Raw genomic sequence first — 18,393 nt, 5'->3', positions numbered from 1 at the left:
CCTGCTTGGCTGGCTCTGTTGGCTCCGTCCAGTGCCTGCCTTGCCACGTGAATGCCTGTGGCCGGCTCTAGACAGGAAGGCAATGGGCAGTGACTACTATAGTTTTGATCTGATAATGAAGTAATAGACACGGTGAAGGAAATGTGGAAACAAAAGACACGGTTGTACTTTGCTCAACTGCTGAATCGTCTGATTTTACTCCAGACCAAACATCTTTCTGTTTTCACAGGTGAAAACCATGAAAAATGTCTGGGTACCCTTTTAGTGGAAGGAGGGAGGAAGGAGTTGAAATATTACCCTTGGAGAAACAGGGTTTAAACTGAGTTTATCAAGGATAATCCATCAAAATAAATCTTAGAGAAAAGGCTTCCCCTTTGTTCAAGCTGGGGAAGGGAAATAGGAATGTTCAGAGCTAAATTTAAGATAGATGAGATGTCTGAGAACCTTGAGACACATGCTTGGAAGCTGGCATTGAGACGGGGGTTTGTGCGGGTATGTCCTGTCATTGTCAGGCTCAGCAGTTCCCCGTCAACCTGGCATGTGTCCATGGAGTGCCCTCAGGAAGTACCCAGATATACCCTAAACACTCAGTTGTGTGTGTTTATCATAATAGCAGGACGCTTGCAGGGGTGTCCAACCTGCGGCTTGTGGGCCTCATGCATCCCAAGATAACTATGAATGTGGCCCAACACAAAATTATGCATTTACTTAAGACATTATGAGATTTCTTTTGTGATTATGTGTTGCAATGTATTTAATGTGTGCTCCAAGACAACTCTTTTTCTTCCAGTGTGTCCCAGAGATGCCAAAAGTTTGGACACCCCTGCTTAGTTCTTTCACCAAGTTTTCTCTTAAAAACAAAATCTGGTTTCTTCTCCTCTAAATCTCTAGAGCCAGATCCATCCCAAAGTTTTATAACTGTACTTTAACTACAGATCTCTCTTACGTTTGTATTGCAGCTCTCACATCCACCTGTCATATTCTGAAACTGTGGATGTCTTCAGTCTGTTCCCCACATGGGTCATTAGCCTAAGACTGGCACTGAGGAGATATTGACTTGGGTTGTGTTTTCTGGCCATCAGCCACAGAAGTTGTGGGAAGTAGCCAAAAAGCCATGCGAAGACCCATACCCGCTGCTTCAGAAGCACACCTGGCTCTGGGTCCCAGGACTTACCTGAGAATGGCAGGTGGCTGGCCTGAAGGCAGACACTCTTAGCTGATTCAGCCACCTGGGATGGATCTATGTAAGGAGAGGGAACTAGAGGCAGGATGGAAGCCAGGTATGATTATGGAAGCTACTTGTTTTTCTTCCCATCCCCAGACCGAAATGCAGCAAAGACCTCCGACTTTGGAAACAAGGAGAGGCACAGAAGAGAAGAAAGTGACTACTCTGTGTTTCTAGAAAGGATGCTGTAAGCAGTTTTAGAAACTCAAACCTTCCATAGTGACAATTTGTTCATCCTCCCGAGACTGTGGGGGAAAACTACAATCTGAGATGATCAGTGTTTGTTAACATGTAATATTGTGCTCCTTGGATCTTTCATAAGAGAACCTAACTACTAGAAAGTTCTCTTAACAGAATTCAGAATTTTGACTAGGTTTGGTTTGAAAGCTTCACAAGTGTAAGAAATAGGGTGAAAGTGCCTGAAAGCTGTGATTAAATTAACCATGTGAGTTAATGAGTGTTAGAAATCTGAGCTATTCTGAATACATTTCCGTACGGGAGGCTTCATTGTATTTCCTAAAACTCTAAAGAGAACTTGGGCATTAATTAGGATGAACTCAAACTTCGGTAAGGCAATGTTGAGTTTTCTTCTAAAAATATAAGGTAATCGGAAGTGAAGTAGGCTAACCAGAAATCCCAGTGTTCTCCACAGTTAACATATTACGTTAAAGCCATGTTTGTAGGTTTCATTTTTTGGACCTCACTATTTCAATTTCAAGTTTAAAGAGTCTGGAAATGGAAATGAAAAAGCATCATCAGTGCTTCTAGCTCTTTCTTTTCTCTTTGGTTTTAGTCTCCAAATACAACACTGCAAATAAGAACAAAGTTGATCACCTAGTGTAGCACAATGCTCATGGTGAGCAATTCAGCAAATATTAGTTCACAATGATAAAAATGCAAGGATGGCAGCCCTTTAAAATGCAATGCTGTGCAACTGTGTTGCATGCACCTGAAACAAGTGCAGCAACCAGACCCTAGTGCTACCTCCCTGCATATTTCTGTAGAGTAAGACCTATAAGGTAAACAATTTGAAGAAAATCTCAGTAAACTGAAGTTTTCTGGGTGATATGATTTCTTCTTCTTTGTGTGGTATGTATCTTCGATTTAGGAAATTTTAGTCTTGAAAGGGCTAAACTCCAACCAATTCAACTTGTCTTAACAGGTAAGAATGTGACATAGTAAATTATATGTTGCTCAGTTTTTGTAGAAGCTAAAACTAGAGCCAGCATTTTCAAGACTCCGGGTTAAATGACCTTAGTTAAATGTCAGCTCTGGAATTCTAAAGATTTGATCCCAGTTCCCACACTTGCTGGAATTTCAGGTTTAAACTGTTTTCTCAATGAAGCTGCAGTGAGGGTTAAATGAGATTACCACATGACAATCACCTAGCACAGCGCAGTGGGTACTCGATTTGCTAGTTCCTTTCTCTTTCTTCACCCCTCCTCTAGCAGGGAATGTTCCTCCTGAGTCTGCACATGCTGGGGATGAAGCAGAGTAGAAGACTGCATGAAGCCTGTCACCCCAGTGTCTCTTGGTTATAGAAAAGGAGCCTTTGTATAAGAAAAGACTAGAAAGGATGAGTGAGGTTCAGGTGAATTAGTTACACAGACCATGCCTTTCTGCATGACCCTAACTAACTTCCCATTTTGGTTTGTAGGTTTAGGGTTGCCTGATGATTTAGGAAAAACCCTGGAAGATTGTAATGAAAACAGAGGGAGTTTGGCTGGTGGCATGGGTCCCTATGAAGCACAGGGGAAGTCTAGCCTTACAGGCCCTTAAGTCTTTCTCAGGTGTCTCAGAGAGCATTTCCCCCATCTACTGCTTCACACATCTTCCCCACTTAGGGCCAGATCTTTACTCAACAGCTTAGGGGGAAAGCTGCAAGTGCATGCTGTGTGTAGATGGTGCATGACCAAGAAAAGGTTCTACCTGAACCAAAATGACAACAATCATTCCCTACAGGATTTTTCTGTTAGGCCAAATCTGAAATTATGTGCAGCTCCTATCTTCCCTTTTGTGGTACTACCTATGATGGGAATGTTGGACCTCTTAAGGTGTCCCAGAGGCTGCTTACACTAGCCTTGTTTTTTAGGATTCTTTTTTCTTGTTGTCTTTCTGGTTCATTGTTTTTTGCTTCCTTATGTTCCAAATCTTTGATTTGATTCTCAGTTTCATCCACTATATTGTTTGTTTCCCTGTAAATTGTTTTTTATTTCAGTTAGTGTAACCTTCATTTCTGACTGGATGTTTTTCATGCTGTTGAGGTCCTCACTAAATTTCTTGAGCATGCTTAAAACCAATGTTTTGAGCTCTTGTCTGATAGATGGCTTATCTCCATTTTGTTTAGTTCTTTTTCTGGTTTTGATCTGTTCTTTCATTTGGGTCATGTTTTTCTTGTCTCCTTGTTTTGGCAGCTTCCCTGTGTTTGTTTCTGTGTATTAGGTGAAGTTGCTTTGATCTGTGTCTTGGTAGTGTGGCCTAATGTAGTAGGTGTCTTGTAGGGTCCAGTAGCACAGCCTCTCCTGTCACCCAAGCTGGGTACTCAAGGTGGGCCCTTCATGTGGGCTGAGTACACCCTCCTCTTGTAGTTGAGCCTTGGTTGCTCTTGGCAGGTCAATTGGAGGGATTTACCCAGGTTGGTCAGCCGCATGGAATGGCTGTGACCACTGACCACTAACTTCCACCCTCTGTGGGAGATTAGCTGTTCAGGGGCAGAGTAGTCGTGCTCCGATGTGGTCTGTAGCTGTCCACTGTGTGTCCTGGCCATGGGGTTTCCCAGGTGGTGCAGGCCATGGTCAGTCCCCACTGTGTTGTGCTTGGAACCACCCTCCCTGAGCTATAGAGCAATCTAAGATGGCTGCCACTGTCCTGGGCTAGAGAGTCCCAGGCAAATTTAAGCTGTGAATCTAGGCTGACTGGGTCTGGGCCTCACTGAGTCCAGCTGTTGCTTTTTAAATAGGATTTAGAAAGTTTTGAAGCATGAGCCAAGACCAGCCATTCATATGGAAAAACAGCTTGGGTTGGCCTGTAGGTTGGGTGGCGTGGAGTCTCAGTGGATCTCCAGGATGGGGCAAACAGTGTTAGCTTTGTTGATGAAGTCTCAGATATGGGTCTGTCTGTGGCTCTGTGACTCTTTGGGGGTAGGACTCAGAAGAGGGACAATGGCTTCCACCTACCTTTCTGTCTGGGAGAAATCTGTCCCCCAGCTCCTGCCCTGATGCCAGCCAGTTCAGTTCCTCCCTGTGTGCCACTGGTGCCTTTCACCTTGCTACCCTGGTCTGAAGCTCAGAAACAGTGAGTCTGAGTAGGTCCACATGTGGATTCTTTAAGGCAGGGGTGTCAAACTCATTTTCACCAGGGGCCACCTCAGCATCGCAGTTGCCTACAAAAGGTCAGATGTACAGCTCCTTGCTCCTATTTAAGGGGTAGTTACATTTATACTATCCTAAAATTGCATCCAGCCCTTTGAAGGCAACCACAAGGCTGATGTGGCCCCCAGTGAAAATGAGTTTGACGCTCCTGCTTTAAGGGGAACTGCTTGTGGCTCCAGCAGTTTCTTCCACAGACTCAATCCCCACAGTTTTTGCAGCCAGAAGTTATGGGGACTTATCCTCCTGGCATTGGAACCTGGAGCCAGCGGGGCTGGTGTGAAGAAGGGATTCCTTGGCCCAAGATATTCTTCCCAAATTTTTATCCACCTCATGTGGATATATGATCAGACCATTCTGCATCTGTCCCTCCTAACAGTCTGGATGGATGTGGTTCTTTAACTCCATAGTTGTCAGACTTCCATTCAACTTTACTTCTGATAGTTTTGAATGATGGTTGTTCTATATTTTAATTGTTATTTTGATGTGGTTGTGCAAGGAGGTGATCTGTGTTTACCTATGCTGCCATCTTGACCAAAAGTCCCCCTATATATTTTTAGAGTAAGTTCAATCTTTGAAATATAAAACAGTGGGAATTATTGCTCCAGAGAGTTTAGCTTTCCCCCACGGTTATTACTAATATTATAAATGTATAAGCATCAAAGCAGCCTGGGTAGGGGAGCTGTTAGAGTTGGGTTCTGTCAGTGATGGTCAGTTTGCAAGGCACAGAGGCATCTTAAACGAGTTTAAGAACAAAAATTAAAATTGACTGGAAGAAATTAATTGTAAGGGCCTCAGTGTACTAGAATTGGGAACTCTGACTCCTGGGGGCCCAGATAGCTCTTCTTTTCATTGTTTAGGCTTTCCCACTGGGGACACAGGCATCTCCTATCTCCATTTTCCCATACAGATCTGATTCTTACGTTCTGTGTACTTTCTTTCTCTGTTTCACATGTCCTGCCCGTTTCAGCTGCAACTGACCTCACATCTCACATTCTCAATAGGCACTAATAGCTCCTCTGCCCCCGGTCTGCATTTCCAGGGGAGGAGAAAATCACTGGTCTGTCTAAAATCAGGTGACCATTACTCAGTCCAGTCATCTGAGATGGGGCTGGGACTGCTGACCATACACTTTATTGCTCAAACCAGTATATGTTTGAGACCGAAAGGGGGTTACTCATAATCATTACATTAGAACAACAGATACAAAGCAGAACTGACCCAGAGAAGCTGCAGAGTATGTTGACTCTAGATATGGAACACTGGGCTTCAGGGGCTTATTCATGTGGGCAGGGAAGGATTCCTTGGAGCAGGGGAACAGAGTTTGGTGGCAAGAACCATTTCAAAAATGGTTAAGTGTCAAGTCAACTCATAAGAGTGGAGCTTTTTTATGTATTCGGTATTACTGGGAAGGTTGCAGGAGCAATAATCCCACCATAAGTTGCCTGTGGAAAGAGACAACTTGGTACTCAACTGCTGTTGGATGACATGTATCTGTTAGCTTAGTTGAAGGAGCAGAAAAAGACAGCAGGCCCCCATTCCTCAGAGTGTGCACAGTAGGGAAAAACTTAGTCGTCCTGCCTTCTCCCCTTGAATGCCCACTGAGTGCATGAAGATCTGAGAACACGAGCAGGTGACCTCCTCGCGCAGCGCGCCCCTTAGCACTTCCTCACCCATGTTCTTCCTCCTCTCCCGGCCGACCCTTTAATGTCAGCACTTGTCCCCCCGAAAGCCTGTCTACACACTGACCTCCGCTTAGCTCTTGTCCAGATGTGAGGTGCATATTGTCCTTAGCTACAAACTGTACCTTAAAAGCATTCTGAGCTCAAGAAACATATATGACACTTCTAACCCCTGGAGCCTAGCCCTGTGCTGAGCACTGAATCCCTGTTCCAAGTGCTTTTTACTTGTCTCTTCAAAAATCACAGGGTATTTGACACTGGTGTCAGCAATTCCCATTGTCTTTTCTTTGCACTAAGTGATGTCTCAGCAGTGAGCTGGCATCAGAGGGGAGGGGACTGTGTGAGGAGATTGCTAATATGCAATAATAGTTTGCATGACAAACTATTGTTTGTCATGAGAAAGTGAATGACATTAAAACAAGGGGAGGAGTTTTGGGAACTGAGTTGCTGTGGACAGGAAGCTAAATATGAAGATTTAGCCCTTACATCTTTATTTTTATACATATTACTACCATGATGACTCTGAACAAAAAAAAGGAAATTTAATTTTGATTTTCTTCAAGGATTATTGCCCTTTGCATTGGAAAATGACAACTCATTAAATATATCACGTCTGCTGTAGGCTGCAAAGATCACCAGACAACAGAGGTTCTAAAATGAAACCATGTTGTTTCAAGTAATATTATTTCTTAGCTCTATTGCTAAACTGAATGTCTGATTTTTTTTTTTAAGTCAGGGTTGAGGACATCGGAGCTTGACATAATGCTGAACATAGTAACCAGGTTCATTGCTCTGCCTACTTCATTGAAGACCATATGAGTTTATGCAAATTTTGGTGGGCGGCACAGTGATGTAGGGTTGGTTTTTCTAGTCAAACAATACTCTTTAACAAAGCCAAAACCAGATCTTAATCTCCATAATAGAAGCAAATTTTATAAGAAACAAATCTGGGAATAAACCCCTTTGGAGGCTTGCACAGAAAAATGAACCCAGAGACACAATTTAACTGTCAGTAGGTATTCTTTCTGGCTCTGTGATTGGCACATGATCTGAGCTGAGCGTTTCCTACGGAACACCCAGGTTGCCCACTTCCTCGAAGCCACATCCTGCACTGAAGGGGGTGTGGGGTACTGTGTCCTGACCTCATTCCTGTCTCCCCCGGAGACAAAGGCCCTGAGAGGTGTAGCAAGGTACAGCATCCTGCCAAGAGGAGTGTCCCTGTAGTTTTAGGAAGAAAAATGGGAAAGAAGCTGATCAGTGCACCCTCTCAGGGTTCCCCTAGAGCATCTGGCACATCTGGGCATCCCTGAAAGAGCTCTGGAGCCTGAGGCAGTTCTGGCTACGTAATTATCAGTGAACCTTCTTGCTAAAATCATTATGATTTCAAGACAGCCACAGCAGATTGTGAAACCAACCAGGAAGCCCTTTCAAGGACAGGGTCCTGTGTGACCGCACAGGCTGCACACCCACAAAGCAGGTCCTGCCTTGACAGTAAAGTGCCTCTGTGCCTAACTTCAAACTGCATAGACATCTTTAGAAAGACAATGAAAATTAAGGAATGGAAACAAACCAAAAAATTGGCCATCAGGGAGACTGACAGTACATATATACAAATTGTATATCCCACCACCAGCCCATCAGTACCTTTAGCATCTTCCAAAGTAAGAACTCACCTACCTGATTAACTCAGATCAGTTTGCCTTTCAGAAGGCACAAGTCAGGGCAGGTAGTAGGGGAGGAAAGCTGAGATAATACAGTCATTCAGTTGACTACCCCCCAGTTTCACTGACTCCCTTTCTCTGACTATATATATGTATAATCTGCTACCTCTATACAATAGCAGAGTGATCTTCTGAAAAGATGATCTGATCCTGGCCCCCTGGCCCCTTTCTTGCCTATGTGATATTCTGGTACCTTAGAGTCAAGCTGAGAATTCTCACCTTGACTCCAGGCCTCTATGTCTGTTCTGGTCTCTGCCGGACGCTAGCCCCACCAAGCCTCCTCCATGCTCACCACTTCATTCAGCCTCAGGCAGTTTGCATGTACTGTTCCCTCCACCTGGAATGACTTTCCTGCTTTTCACTCCTCCCTTGCAGTTTCCCCTTTCCTCCCAACTTCCCTCCACGGTTTACATTTTTTTCCAACCCTCCGCCCATATGCACCGCCCCCTCACCAGTCTGGGCTGTCACACCTCTAATTTGTGGCAACATCTGTCACCTGACTGGACTGTAAGCACCATCAGGATGGAGTCATGTCTTTTCTTTGCATCATTCTGTCCCCAGACCTAGCACAGTGCCTGGAGCATGGTGGATGCTCAACAGACGTCTGTAGAACGTATGAACAGATGGACCACACAGTTCATAGTTTACACTTAATGATATGATATGTTGTGTTGTTTGTTGTCCTTCACTAATTTCATCGATTAGTTTTGAAATTCTGACATCAGGCCCCATGTTTGATTTTTTGCATCTTTCACAGTGTTCAATCAGTAATACGTGGTCAAGGAATGTCTTTGACTGATAGCTTGTAAGATTGTAGATTTTACACATCCTACTTCCTGCCATTACAGTACAGATAACAAGAGAGAAATTCAGTTATATATGTGTGTAAGTTATTATTACAACTTCATGCTGATTGTGAAGGTATGAACCAAATAGACATCATCTTATTTTTAGGATTTGTGCCTCAAAAGAAAGTTCGGCTATGATATAAATATCCCCCTCACAATCTTAAATTATTGATTTTGGAAATATTCTTGATATAAGACTTAAAGGGCAGGTAGTGTTCAGTACATTCTGGTGTAAATGCACTATCCATTTAGGTATGTGGTCATAGGCCTCTTAATGACGGGGATATGTCCTGAGAAATGCATCATTAGGCAATCGGGTCATTGCACGAACATCATCGAGTATACAAACTTAGACAGTGTAGCCTAGTACGCACCTAGGCTGTGTATAATCTTATAGAACCACCATTGTGTATGCAGTCAGTCAGTGACCAAAACACTGTGTTGGGGCTCATGGCTGTATATAAATGTGCACAATCCCATGTATTATAACAACTGTCAGAATTTGGCCAAAGAAATTGATAAGCCATCATTATTTCCTATAACGTGGCTTGTCCTCAATGCCTTGTTCAAAATAGCATTTGTAAGGTAGATGTTCAGAGATAAAAATCTTAATGGAATGCTCAGGGGCAATATGGTCAGGATTTTTCGGGGTTTTTTTTCAGCAACTTTTACAGCTAGAACTTTGACCTACTGGGTCTTTAATTCTATCTAGTTTTTCTGATGGATTTCCTCCCCTTGCTATATTGTTTCTGTAAACTTGTAGACTTTGATGGCATTGAAATATTTTTAGCATAATTAATAATAGTTTATTTTTCCACTTTCTTTCAAATGCCTTTTCCAGACAAGAAGCCCCAAACTGTCTCACAGTCCTCAACCTCCCAGTTTGGGCGAGCCAATTGAGCATTTATCAGAGGCATTGGGTGATTCTCTGGAAGTCATGTCTGAAGGAGAAGCTCCAAGTCCTTTTTCCAGAGGCAGCCGGACTCGAGCGAGCCTTCCCGTGGTGAGAACGACCAACCAGACGAAAGAAAGATCTCTGGGTGAGCCTCGAAAAGCAATTTCTAATGTCTCTTTATTATCGCATGTGTCTGTTTTTATACTTCTGAACACGTACCCCTGCAACTGAATGTTAATTTGATCTTGATTTGTAAAAACACAAGTCCTAAGAACCTTCGCTGATTGAACATTAAACATGAGGGCTTGCCTGCTGGGGAGTAGCAGGTCTAAGATGTCTTTGGGACTGGGCCAACTCAGACCTCCCTGGGCTTAGCCGCTCAAGCCAAAATGCCAGCAGTATTTGCCTGTGTTCTTGGTGTAGGGAATAGCAGGGGACAAACCAGAGTGAGTGTTGTTTCTCAGGACCCACCTTCCCCATCTCAGAAGCCTGGCCAGTTGGGGGATGAGCCCTGTGACTGGCAGTCCAGGGGAGGCTGTGAATGGCTTCAGGAAGAAGAGGTGCAATGCGGTCAACACACCAGTGTATGTTAGTGAAAGCTGTAAACTTGGTTATTTACCCTCTGGAACACGAAAGGATGGTGGGGCTTGGCAGGCATTTGGCATAGCATTTCCTTTCAATAAGCTTTTAAGAAAAACAGGAGGTTTCTCTGTTTCTGCCTTACCACCTATCTTCATTTTGTATGTTTACTTTCTATCTTGTTCTTCTATGTTTTTCTGGCCCTTGAACAAAATGTACAGGTTATGGGGACTTTGCCCTCTTTGCCAATTGTTCTGGTTGCTTAACCCACTGTTTCAAGGTTCTCACTTGGTACCTGCGTTTGCAGACAGATGGGGTCAGGAACTAAGTCAGCTTGAAAATGCTTCAGGATTTGGCCCCATGCACAAGACAGCTAAATTCTGCCTTGTAAAGCCTAGAAAATGCTTTGCTTGAAGAAGAAAAGAAAGGCGTGAGGAGGTTTCCTGAATTTGTTCCTCACTTGCAGATGATGAAACTGGGCTCAGGCATTGTCCTAGCTATCCTTAAAAAAAAAAGTCTCTTATTTGCATTACCAATATTAATTTTTAATATTAAATTTCTATGCTTCTTTCAGCTTAGAATCCAAGTTCCTCATTTCAGAAATGAGAGAAGCCATAGAAAATCTGTTTTTTGTTTTTTGTTTTCTTTTCATTTTTGGAGGTCACAAAGTTAATTAAATGGCAGAAGCAGTTAGTTTAGGCCTTCAATTCCTATCGACTCATTCACAAATGAAGACAGGGGCACAAAAGGGTGTGATACACCAAAGGAGCCTATGGGCCCAGGCAGTGTCAGGAGGACACTGGCTTCCACGCCGGTACCAGCTCGGGCTTTGCAGCTGGATTACGGAGCCTTGTGCTCTCTTAAACCCTCTCATGCTTGAAGCAAGAGCACCAGGAGACAGTTTAGGAGTGGAATTTCTCCATTGTGCTTTGCAGAAAGTGAGTGAGGTTTAATTCTCTGTAAAGATAGCCTGTGTTTTGCAAAATAAAATGAAGATAAGAATAAATGTCTCTGTGCCTTCCCCCATACTCAAAGGACACTGAACCTGTTGAATAATGGACCCTTTGTCTTGCAGGCAGGAAGTTCCTCGCATCCAAGCCAAGCTCAGTTGGCAGTACAGGTAGATACTGGCAGCTTCGGAAAGCAAGCGTCAAGGCAAGAGGCTGCAGTCCCTTAAGGCAGCCTTGCCCTAGGAATTACTGAGGGCAGCTGGTGTTTTCTCTTGATGTGGCAGCCCTTCTGCAAAACACTGAGTTTTACTCTGAGCACTCTTTGCTATAAAGTTTCTGCAGGTGCAGAGCCACAGCTGATTAAAAATTGCATCCGGGATGTTTAATCTCCCAGCTTTAAGAGGGGGTTTGGGCCTGGGATTTTTACAACTCCTGGATAAAAACAAAGGAGCACAGTGAGAAGAAAAGAATGAGAAGCTTGCCCAAACAAGGGGAGCTGTGGTTCCGGAAAATGAACTGGCATTGGGCCAGTGGGATTAGCCCTGCCCTTGATTACCTCTCGGTGGCCTGTGTGGAAATGTCCTCCCAGCCGCACCTGACCTTGTGGAGTACTTCAGTTGAACCTGGTTGGGAAATAAACAGGAAAGTGAGTCAGAGAGAGACTAAACACAGTCTCCCTGCCAGGGGCCTCATCACCTTCATGTTCAGGAAAACTCCTGTGTGCCTGGCTTTATTTAACACTCAGCTCCCCTGAGAGCCAAAAGCCAAGAGCAGCAGGTGTCTCCCAGTCTCCCTTGGTGCTTCCAGTCCTCAGAGGATGCAGATTCGGTACCGACCTAGGACCTCCTGCAAAGCCACTGCTGGTGCCATTTGGATACCTGGGTATCTTTTAGTATCTATACATTGTCATTTTACCTTAATCCACAAAATTTTATGATCTTCCCCAGCCCTGTTGATCCTGTCCTTATTTAAACTTTCATAGTTTGTTCATCATGGATTTTTGCTTTAATTTTGATTTTTTAAGAATATCACATGTAAATTATTATTGATCTTGATTTCTGAGTGTTTGGGGGGCCCTTATATTTTACACCCCTAGAGAGTTACTCACTCTCCTCACTCCAGTGGCTGCCCCACATGTCACCTCAGGAAGACACACACCACTGCTAAGGCCTCGAAGCCACAGAGCCGGAAGGAGGCTGGTCAAACCCAGGTCTGGAGCTACTCTTCTGCACATGTGCAGTGTGTCACTCGAGACCTTCCTCAGCTCAGGCAGCGCAGTGGGGAGGCCTGGGTACCCTGAGGGTGCAGTCCAGACTAGACAGATCCTCAATCTACCAGCGCTCCCGGGAGGGGATGAAACTCACCCTTGCTTCAGATGGCCTGTGCCTACAGATAAACCTGCTTGCTTAATCATTTTCCCGCTTGAAAGATTCCTCCTTGCTGATACCTGAACATATTTAGGGGGTGGGAGGAAGGCAGGGAGGTTGGGTATGTTTCCCAGAGGCTTTAAAAAGACACGAGGATAGAGGAGGGAGAGCCACCATGTTTAGGACAGAGAACTTAGCCATCGCTGGTGTGTGTTAGAAGATTCTCCTTCAGATGCCTTCCTGAAGGCTGGATGTGGGCTTCTCATTTGAAAGAGGGTACTGGGACTTCAGGCAGGACCAAATGACGGCTCAGCACACGTCCTTTCTGATGCTGAGGGCAAGCTAGTCATTCTTGGAGTTTTACCAGGCAGAAAGGTAAAGAAAGAAAGGTGCTCAGCAGCTCTGATTTACAGCACAACCAGGTTCCAGTGATCTGCACCTCACAACCTTCACTTCTGCAGAGCGCTGGGTCCCCTGCCTGGGACACCCGTCATAGCCCCAACAAAATTCTTCTCAGTGGCATTTATACCATTTCTCCTGCCCTCTCTCTTCAGTGAAAATGGAGAAGATGAGGAGAAAGGAAGCCTATAGAAGAAAATAAAAACCACTTTGCAGTAGAGTTTGATTTTAGAAATAATTTCCATGAAAAACTGCCCCACGGATGATATTAGGTCTGGGTCTCAATGATGGGGCCGTCCGTTGCCTTTTAATCATCACTTTCTTATAAATGCCTGTCTGGAATGTGACCATAGGCAGCGGCTGGTGTCTGGCTGCGCCGCAGTCAGCCTGGAGGGGGGGGCGGGGGGCGGGGGGCGGGGGAAAGTAGCTGCAAGACGTCCCCACCCTTCTGTGCGCACTCAGGGATTGGAAAATAAAACTCCTGTGAAAACAAGAAGAGCAGCCGCACTTCCCCTTCGCCGTAGCCAGATGCCTGGGTTGACCATATTCTGAACGGTTAGCTTGTCTTTTCATCCTCTTAAAGGGACCTGTTTTGGAGGTGGTCCATTTTGTCCGTTTTTCCTTTTATAGATTTCACTTTTATGATTATGTCTAAGAATTCTTCTCAAAGGTAAAGATCCTAAATGATATCTGTAAGTTTTACATTTATGTATTGTGCATTTAGGTCCATGATCTATTTGGGGCTGATTTTTGTGTGAGGTGTGACAATTAGAAAAGAGATCTTTCCTTTTCTAATTGTCAGCCCGCAGCCAGACGTGTTGCCATTTCTGGGAGGAATTGTTTCTTAAACACTCAGACTCAGCAAGCAAGAATGGTTTTAAATGACTCAGGAGAATTTTAGACTAAGTAAAAGAGAACTTTTTCCATGCGTGCGACTTGTTGAGTATCTATGTGGCTGTTATTTTATTCCAACGTGGCAACAGTGATGGTGACCATTCCCTGAGCATGGGGGGTATTTCAGGAACAGAAAGTTCAGGGTTGCCAGGATTTAAGAGCAGGTAGAGGGTTAGACTAAAGGATCGAGGAATCTCCATCTACAGGTTGAAAGTCAAGAAGGATTATGAGCAAAGATTGTAAGACTCAGATTATTTGAGTTGCAAACCTTATCTCTTGGATAGTTAAAATAGAAATAAATTTTAGACAAATGGAAAGTAGTGTCACTCGCCAGAGTGAGTGAAGCATTTATGAAATTTGTTTTTTCTACGTGCTAGTAGTAATTAAAATGTAATATAAAAGCAAGAATTTATAAGAGTGAGTTTCATAGCAAGTCAATAGGCTTGGAGCACATTCCTGACCTGTTTGGGGGGCTATCAAAGTAAAGGTCTGAGTATTATCAGTGTTATGGGAACTAAGTGTATGGGGTAGGTAGACAGCAACTGGCTGGCATGGTCCATTCCAGCCTCCTACTGGTTTGCCTTCCTTTACTTTGGAGGAAGAAAACAGACTCATTCTGGAATAGCAAATGCTCTGGGTTCTAGAAGTAGGAACCAAGGCATTTTTGGAGGTGTTTGGGTTTTCTCTAGCGTCATTTGCGAAAGTCTCATGGCGTAGTCACCAGCTTGATGGCATTGAGAGTCAGGGTTCAAGGCATCTATTTTTCTAGGACTGAAGGCAGAGGTGTGGCCTAGCTTTCCAGGACCTGTTGGCAGCTTCCTGCTCAGGGCGGTGTGGCTGTGAGGTAACAGCTGTCCAGGCTGGTGAGAAGCTTCTTTTGTCAGGTCAGTTCTGCAGGATCCCAGTTCCATAGTTTAAATCAACCCAATGATTCTGAAAACCACATAATAAATATGTATTTGCTTAAACTAACTTAGTTTTTTGCAACTGAACCCTGACTGATACAAGGGCTCTGATGTGCTGGTTTGTAGAAATTGTAGTACTGCCTGTTCTGGGTATTTCAGAAAATATAATAAGTACCAGCAGGCTCAGATAAACAACTTCTAGAGACTTGGCAGTGAACTGGAGAGTGAACTGGAGGTGTGGGTTTCAAACTGTGTCCCTCAGAACTCTAGAGGACTATGGAATTTTCTCTGCTATGAATATTGTAGTTTAATATTTCATTGAAAAAAATGAGCTGTGCCAAACTACTAACATACCTACATTGTAAAAACATTAAATAGACCAGGGGTTTGGGGGAATAAGGAAAGAAAGAAAAGGAAGGAAGGGAGGGAGGGAGGGAGGAAGGAAGAAAGGAAGGGAGGGAGGAAGGAAGGAAGGAAGGAAGGAAGGAAGGAAGGAAGGAAGGAAGGAAGGAGAAAGAAGAAAAGGGAAGGGAAGGGAGTTCTGAATACATTTTCTTTATACAATAGGAAGTAGTTAGGATTTTAATTTGGCTAAATTAGGTAAGTCAAGAAGTTTACCTCTTAACTTTTTTGTACTCGTGGTAATGAGTATCTTGAAAGGTAGATTTTATAAGAGAGAACAAATGGATTTGTGACTGGGAATTAACCACCAAAAGGATATTTCAGGAAATCTTTCGGTATAGTGAAACAGTTGTTGTGATAAAAGTAATCACCCCTAATTTTCTCTTAGGAGTTTGAATTTTCGTATATGAGGCTGTCTGAGAGAAGGGAGTAGCTATTCAAGTTTACTCACTTGGCTCTCAATTCACCCATAAAAAGAATGTTCTTGTAAAAGATTATGTAGACTCATGATGTGTTTGGGCTTATCTTAAAAAGTAAATTTAGTCAGATGTCTTTAGCAGTCTCTTGCTGTTACAATTCTGGGTTGAAACTCTGGAATGATTTCTCAGACTTTGCAGGAATTGTTTAGTTAATAAGGTATTTGGGAAGGTCAATGGCCTTTACCATTATCTCTAGGATTACTTTGTAGATGGAATGCAGGTATGAAAAGCATCCACAAAAGTGAACAGGAAAGCTGATGGTTTCCAAGGGTTGGAGCGCTCCCAAAGTCACGATTACTTTCTGGTCTGTAGGTGGGTATGATGAGGAGTCTTGGAGGAGAGTTGGGATCTGCTGCTTCTCTTTCTTTCTTTACATCAGGGGATCCCTAAACCTGGACTGCAGGTCACCTTTTTGTAAAGTTAACATAAAAACGTTTTGTAATGCAGGGGGAGATAAGAGGTTAAGTAGCCGGTTATGGTGTTTAATTTCCGCAGCCATTTCAGAAAGTTAATCTACCAATAAGCCAGTGCGAAATATTTCTTTCTGTCTCTGTCACAGCTGTGATAGCCCATCCTAACCCAGGCACCCAGAAAATTTCTTTTGCTTTTTTTTCTGATGTAAAAAATAGTCATTCAAAAAAAGAACTGTTCATCAGATTTCATAAGACAACATGAGAACATGAGAGAATGTAACAGTTTTATTTGTTATTTATACCTCTCTATGTCCAAAATAGTTAGGATTTGGCTTATTCAAAAACAATAAAAGTATATAAGAACCATTACAATGAGAATTAATGTAATAGCATTGGGGCACAATATGTATGCCAGAGAAATTAAGATAAGATAATTGTAATTGCAGCCAAGACCAAAAAAAAGAGAAAGGAGATAAAAGCAGAAATGTAATGAATCAAATAGTTTTCATTATTTAAGAAAGATTTATCTTGGCTTATTAGAAAAAATGTGTTAAAGAATTATAATCCAAGAACTCCTATAGCTTTATATTGACATTGCATTATGTAATCAATAGTTATATTTACCAATTGTTTTATGAAAAGTTTTCTTCATACATTTGTATATAAAATGCCAATATCCAAGGGCATAGTATGAAATCATGTCTTGAACTCTATAGATTTCTGGTGAGCTAATCTGAGACATGGAGAAAGTTGATATAATCCTGATAATTCATCTGGCCCTCAGCTGATTGGCCGTGGGGTAGTCTTAGTCTTAGCAAGTGCTAACTTCAGGTGGAGAATGCTTGAGGGGCAGGTCATTGTTGAAGGCTTTGAACAGCAAGAAGGAGTTAGAGAAGGAATGTCACCCATGAGACAAAATTAAAGATTTTTAAATATTTTCTAATAATGCCAGCTGTTACTCTACACTCTCTCCAGGAATGAGATGGAAGTACCTGGATTCAGGTGATGTACTCTCACGTCCTCTGCTATGGTTTTGTTGGAACTAGAGACATTAACAAAATGTGACTGAACTACATCTAGGGAAGAGATTTAGTTTGTCAGTCTTTTGTTTTTCTTTGCTATGAAAACTCTACCTAAAATCTTTTGAGTTAGTCTTGCTTTGGGGGGGTGGGGAGGGGAGTAAATGCAAGGTTCATTGTACCTTCAAAGTTTTTTGCCAAGTTAATTTGTCCTTTAGAAACTGACTTTAAAATAAAATCCTTTAGGTTCATCTAATTCTAAGAATTCCCAGATTTTTTTTGTTCTAACTTTAAAGAATATCCTAATAAACAGTGACAGTAATAATGAGATACAAGCCAGCTTTAGAGTAGAACTCTGTCTTTGGTGCTCCTCCCAGCGTTGGCCTACTGAGGGCTGCCTGCTGACATGGAAACTGAGGTGTTTGGCAATTTCTTATCTGTTGGGAGAAAAACCATTCTGCATTATTAGAGGTAGCCATGTGTCCTCTGAGGTGAAGGAGTTGGTGAAGGGTCCAAGTCACTTCCCGATCAGATTCCCCAGGTTAGNTAGGTTCATCTAATTCTAAGAATTCCCAGATTTTTTTTGTTCTAACTTTAAAGAATATCCTAATAAACAGTGGCAGTAATAATGAGATACAAGCCAGCTTTAGAGTAGAACTGTCTTTGGTGCTCCTCCCAGCGTTGACCTACTGAGGGCTGCCTGCTGACATGGAAACTGAGGTGTTTGGCAATTTCTTATCTGTTGGGAGAAAAACCATTCTGCATTATTAGAGGTAGCCATGTGTCCTCTGAGGTGAAGGAGTTGGTGAAGGGTCCAAGTCACTTCCCGATCAGATTCCCCAGGTTAGCTCTGTGATACGGGATTGCAGTGAAGCCCCCTTGGGGCCTGTAGACGAGGTCTTGCCTGGCCCAGCAGGGCATTCACTCTCCCTCCAAAAGCTGGTTTGGAGCAGGACAGCAGGTGAGCCCCCGAGGTACTGCCATGATGGTGGTGCCTCAGTTCTTGTCGGTGTGAGGGGCTCCTTTACGGGCTTTCACTGGCTGAATTGCATCCCCCCAAATTTGTAAATTGAAGTCTTCACATACCCCAGTACCTCGGAATGGGACTGTATGTAGAGATAGGGTCTTTAAAGAGGTAATTAAATCAAGATGAAGTCCCTGGGGTGGGCCCTTATCCAAAATGACTGGTGTTCTTACGAGAAGAGGAGATTAGGACACAGACATACACAGAGGGATGACCCTGTGAG

At 43.2% G+C, this 18,393-nt stretch overlaps 1 protein-coding gene across 16 annotated transcripts in view; it reads left to right on the top strand.

Annotated features, from left to right (window-relative positions):
* KIAA1217 (KIAA1217 ortholog) overlaps positions 1 to 18,393 on the top strand; it is a 299,231-nt gene that overhangs the window by 140,556 nt on the left and 140,282 nt on the right. For all 16 annotated transcript variants that reach the window (XM_037037195.1, XM_037037194.1, XM_037037191.1 and 13 more), the window contains one exon: positions 9,686 to 9,884. In XM_037037195.1, the coding sequence (XP_036893090.1) occupies positions 9,686 to 9,884 (199 nt within the window). The remainder of the gene's footprint in view (positions 1 to 9,685; positions 9,885 to 18,393) is intronic.

This window comes from Sturnira hondurensis, unplaced genomic scaffold (genome assembly GCF_014824575.4).
Source record: "Sturnira hondurensis isolate 20B ecotype Veracruz unplaced genomic scaffold, ASM1482457v3 Scaffold0022910, whole genome shotgun sequence".
Taxonomy (NCBI): Eukaryota; Metazoa; Chordata; class Mammalia; order Chiroptera; family Phyllostomidae; genus Sturnira; species Sturnira hondurensis.
This window is presented reverse-complemented; position numbering and strand designations above follow the sequence as displayed.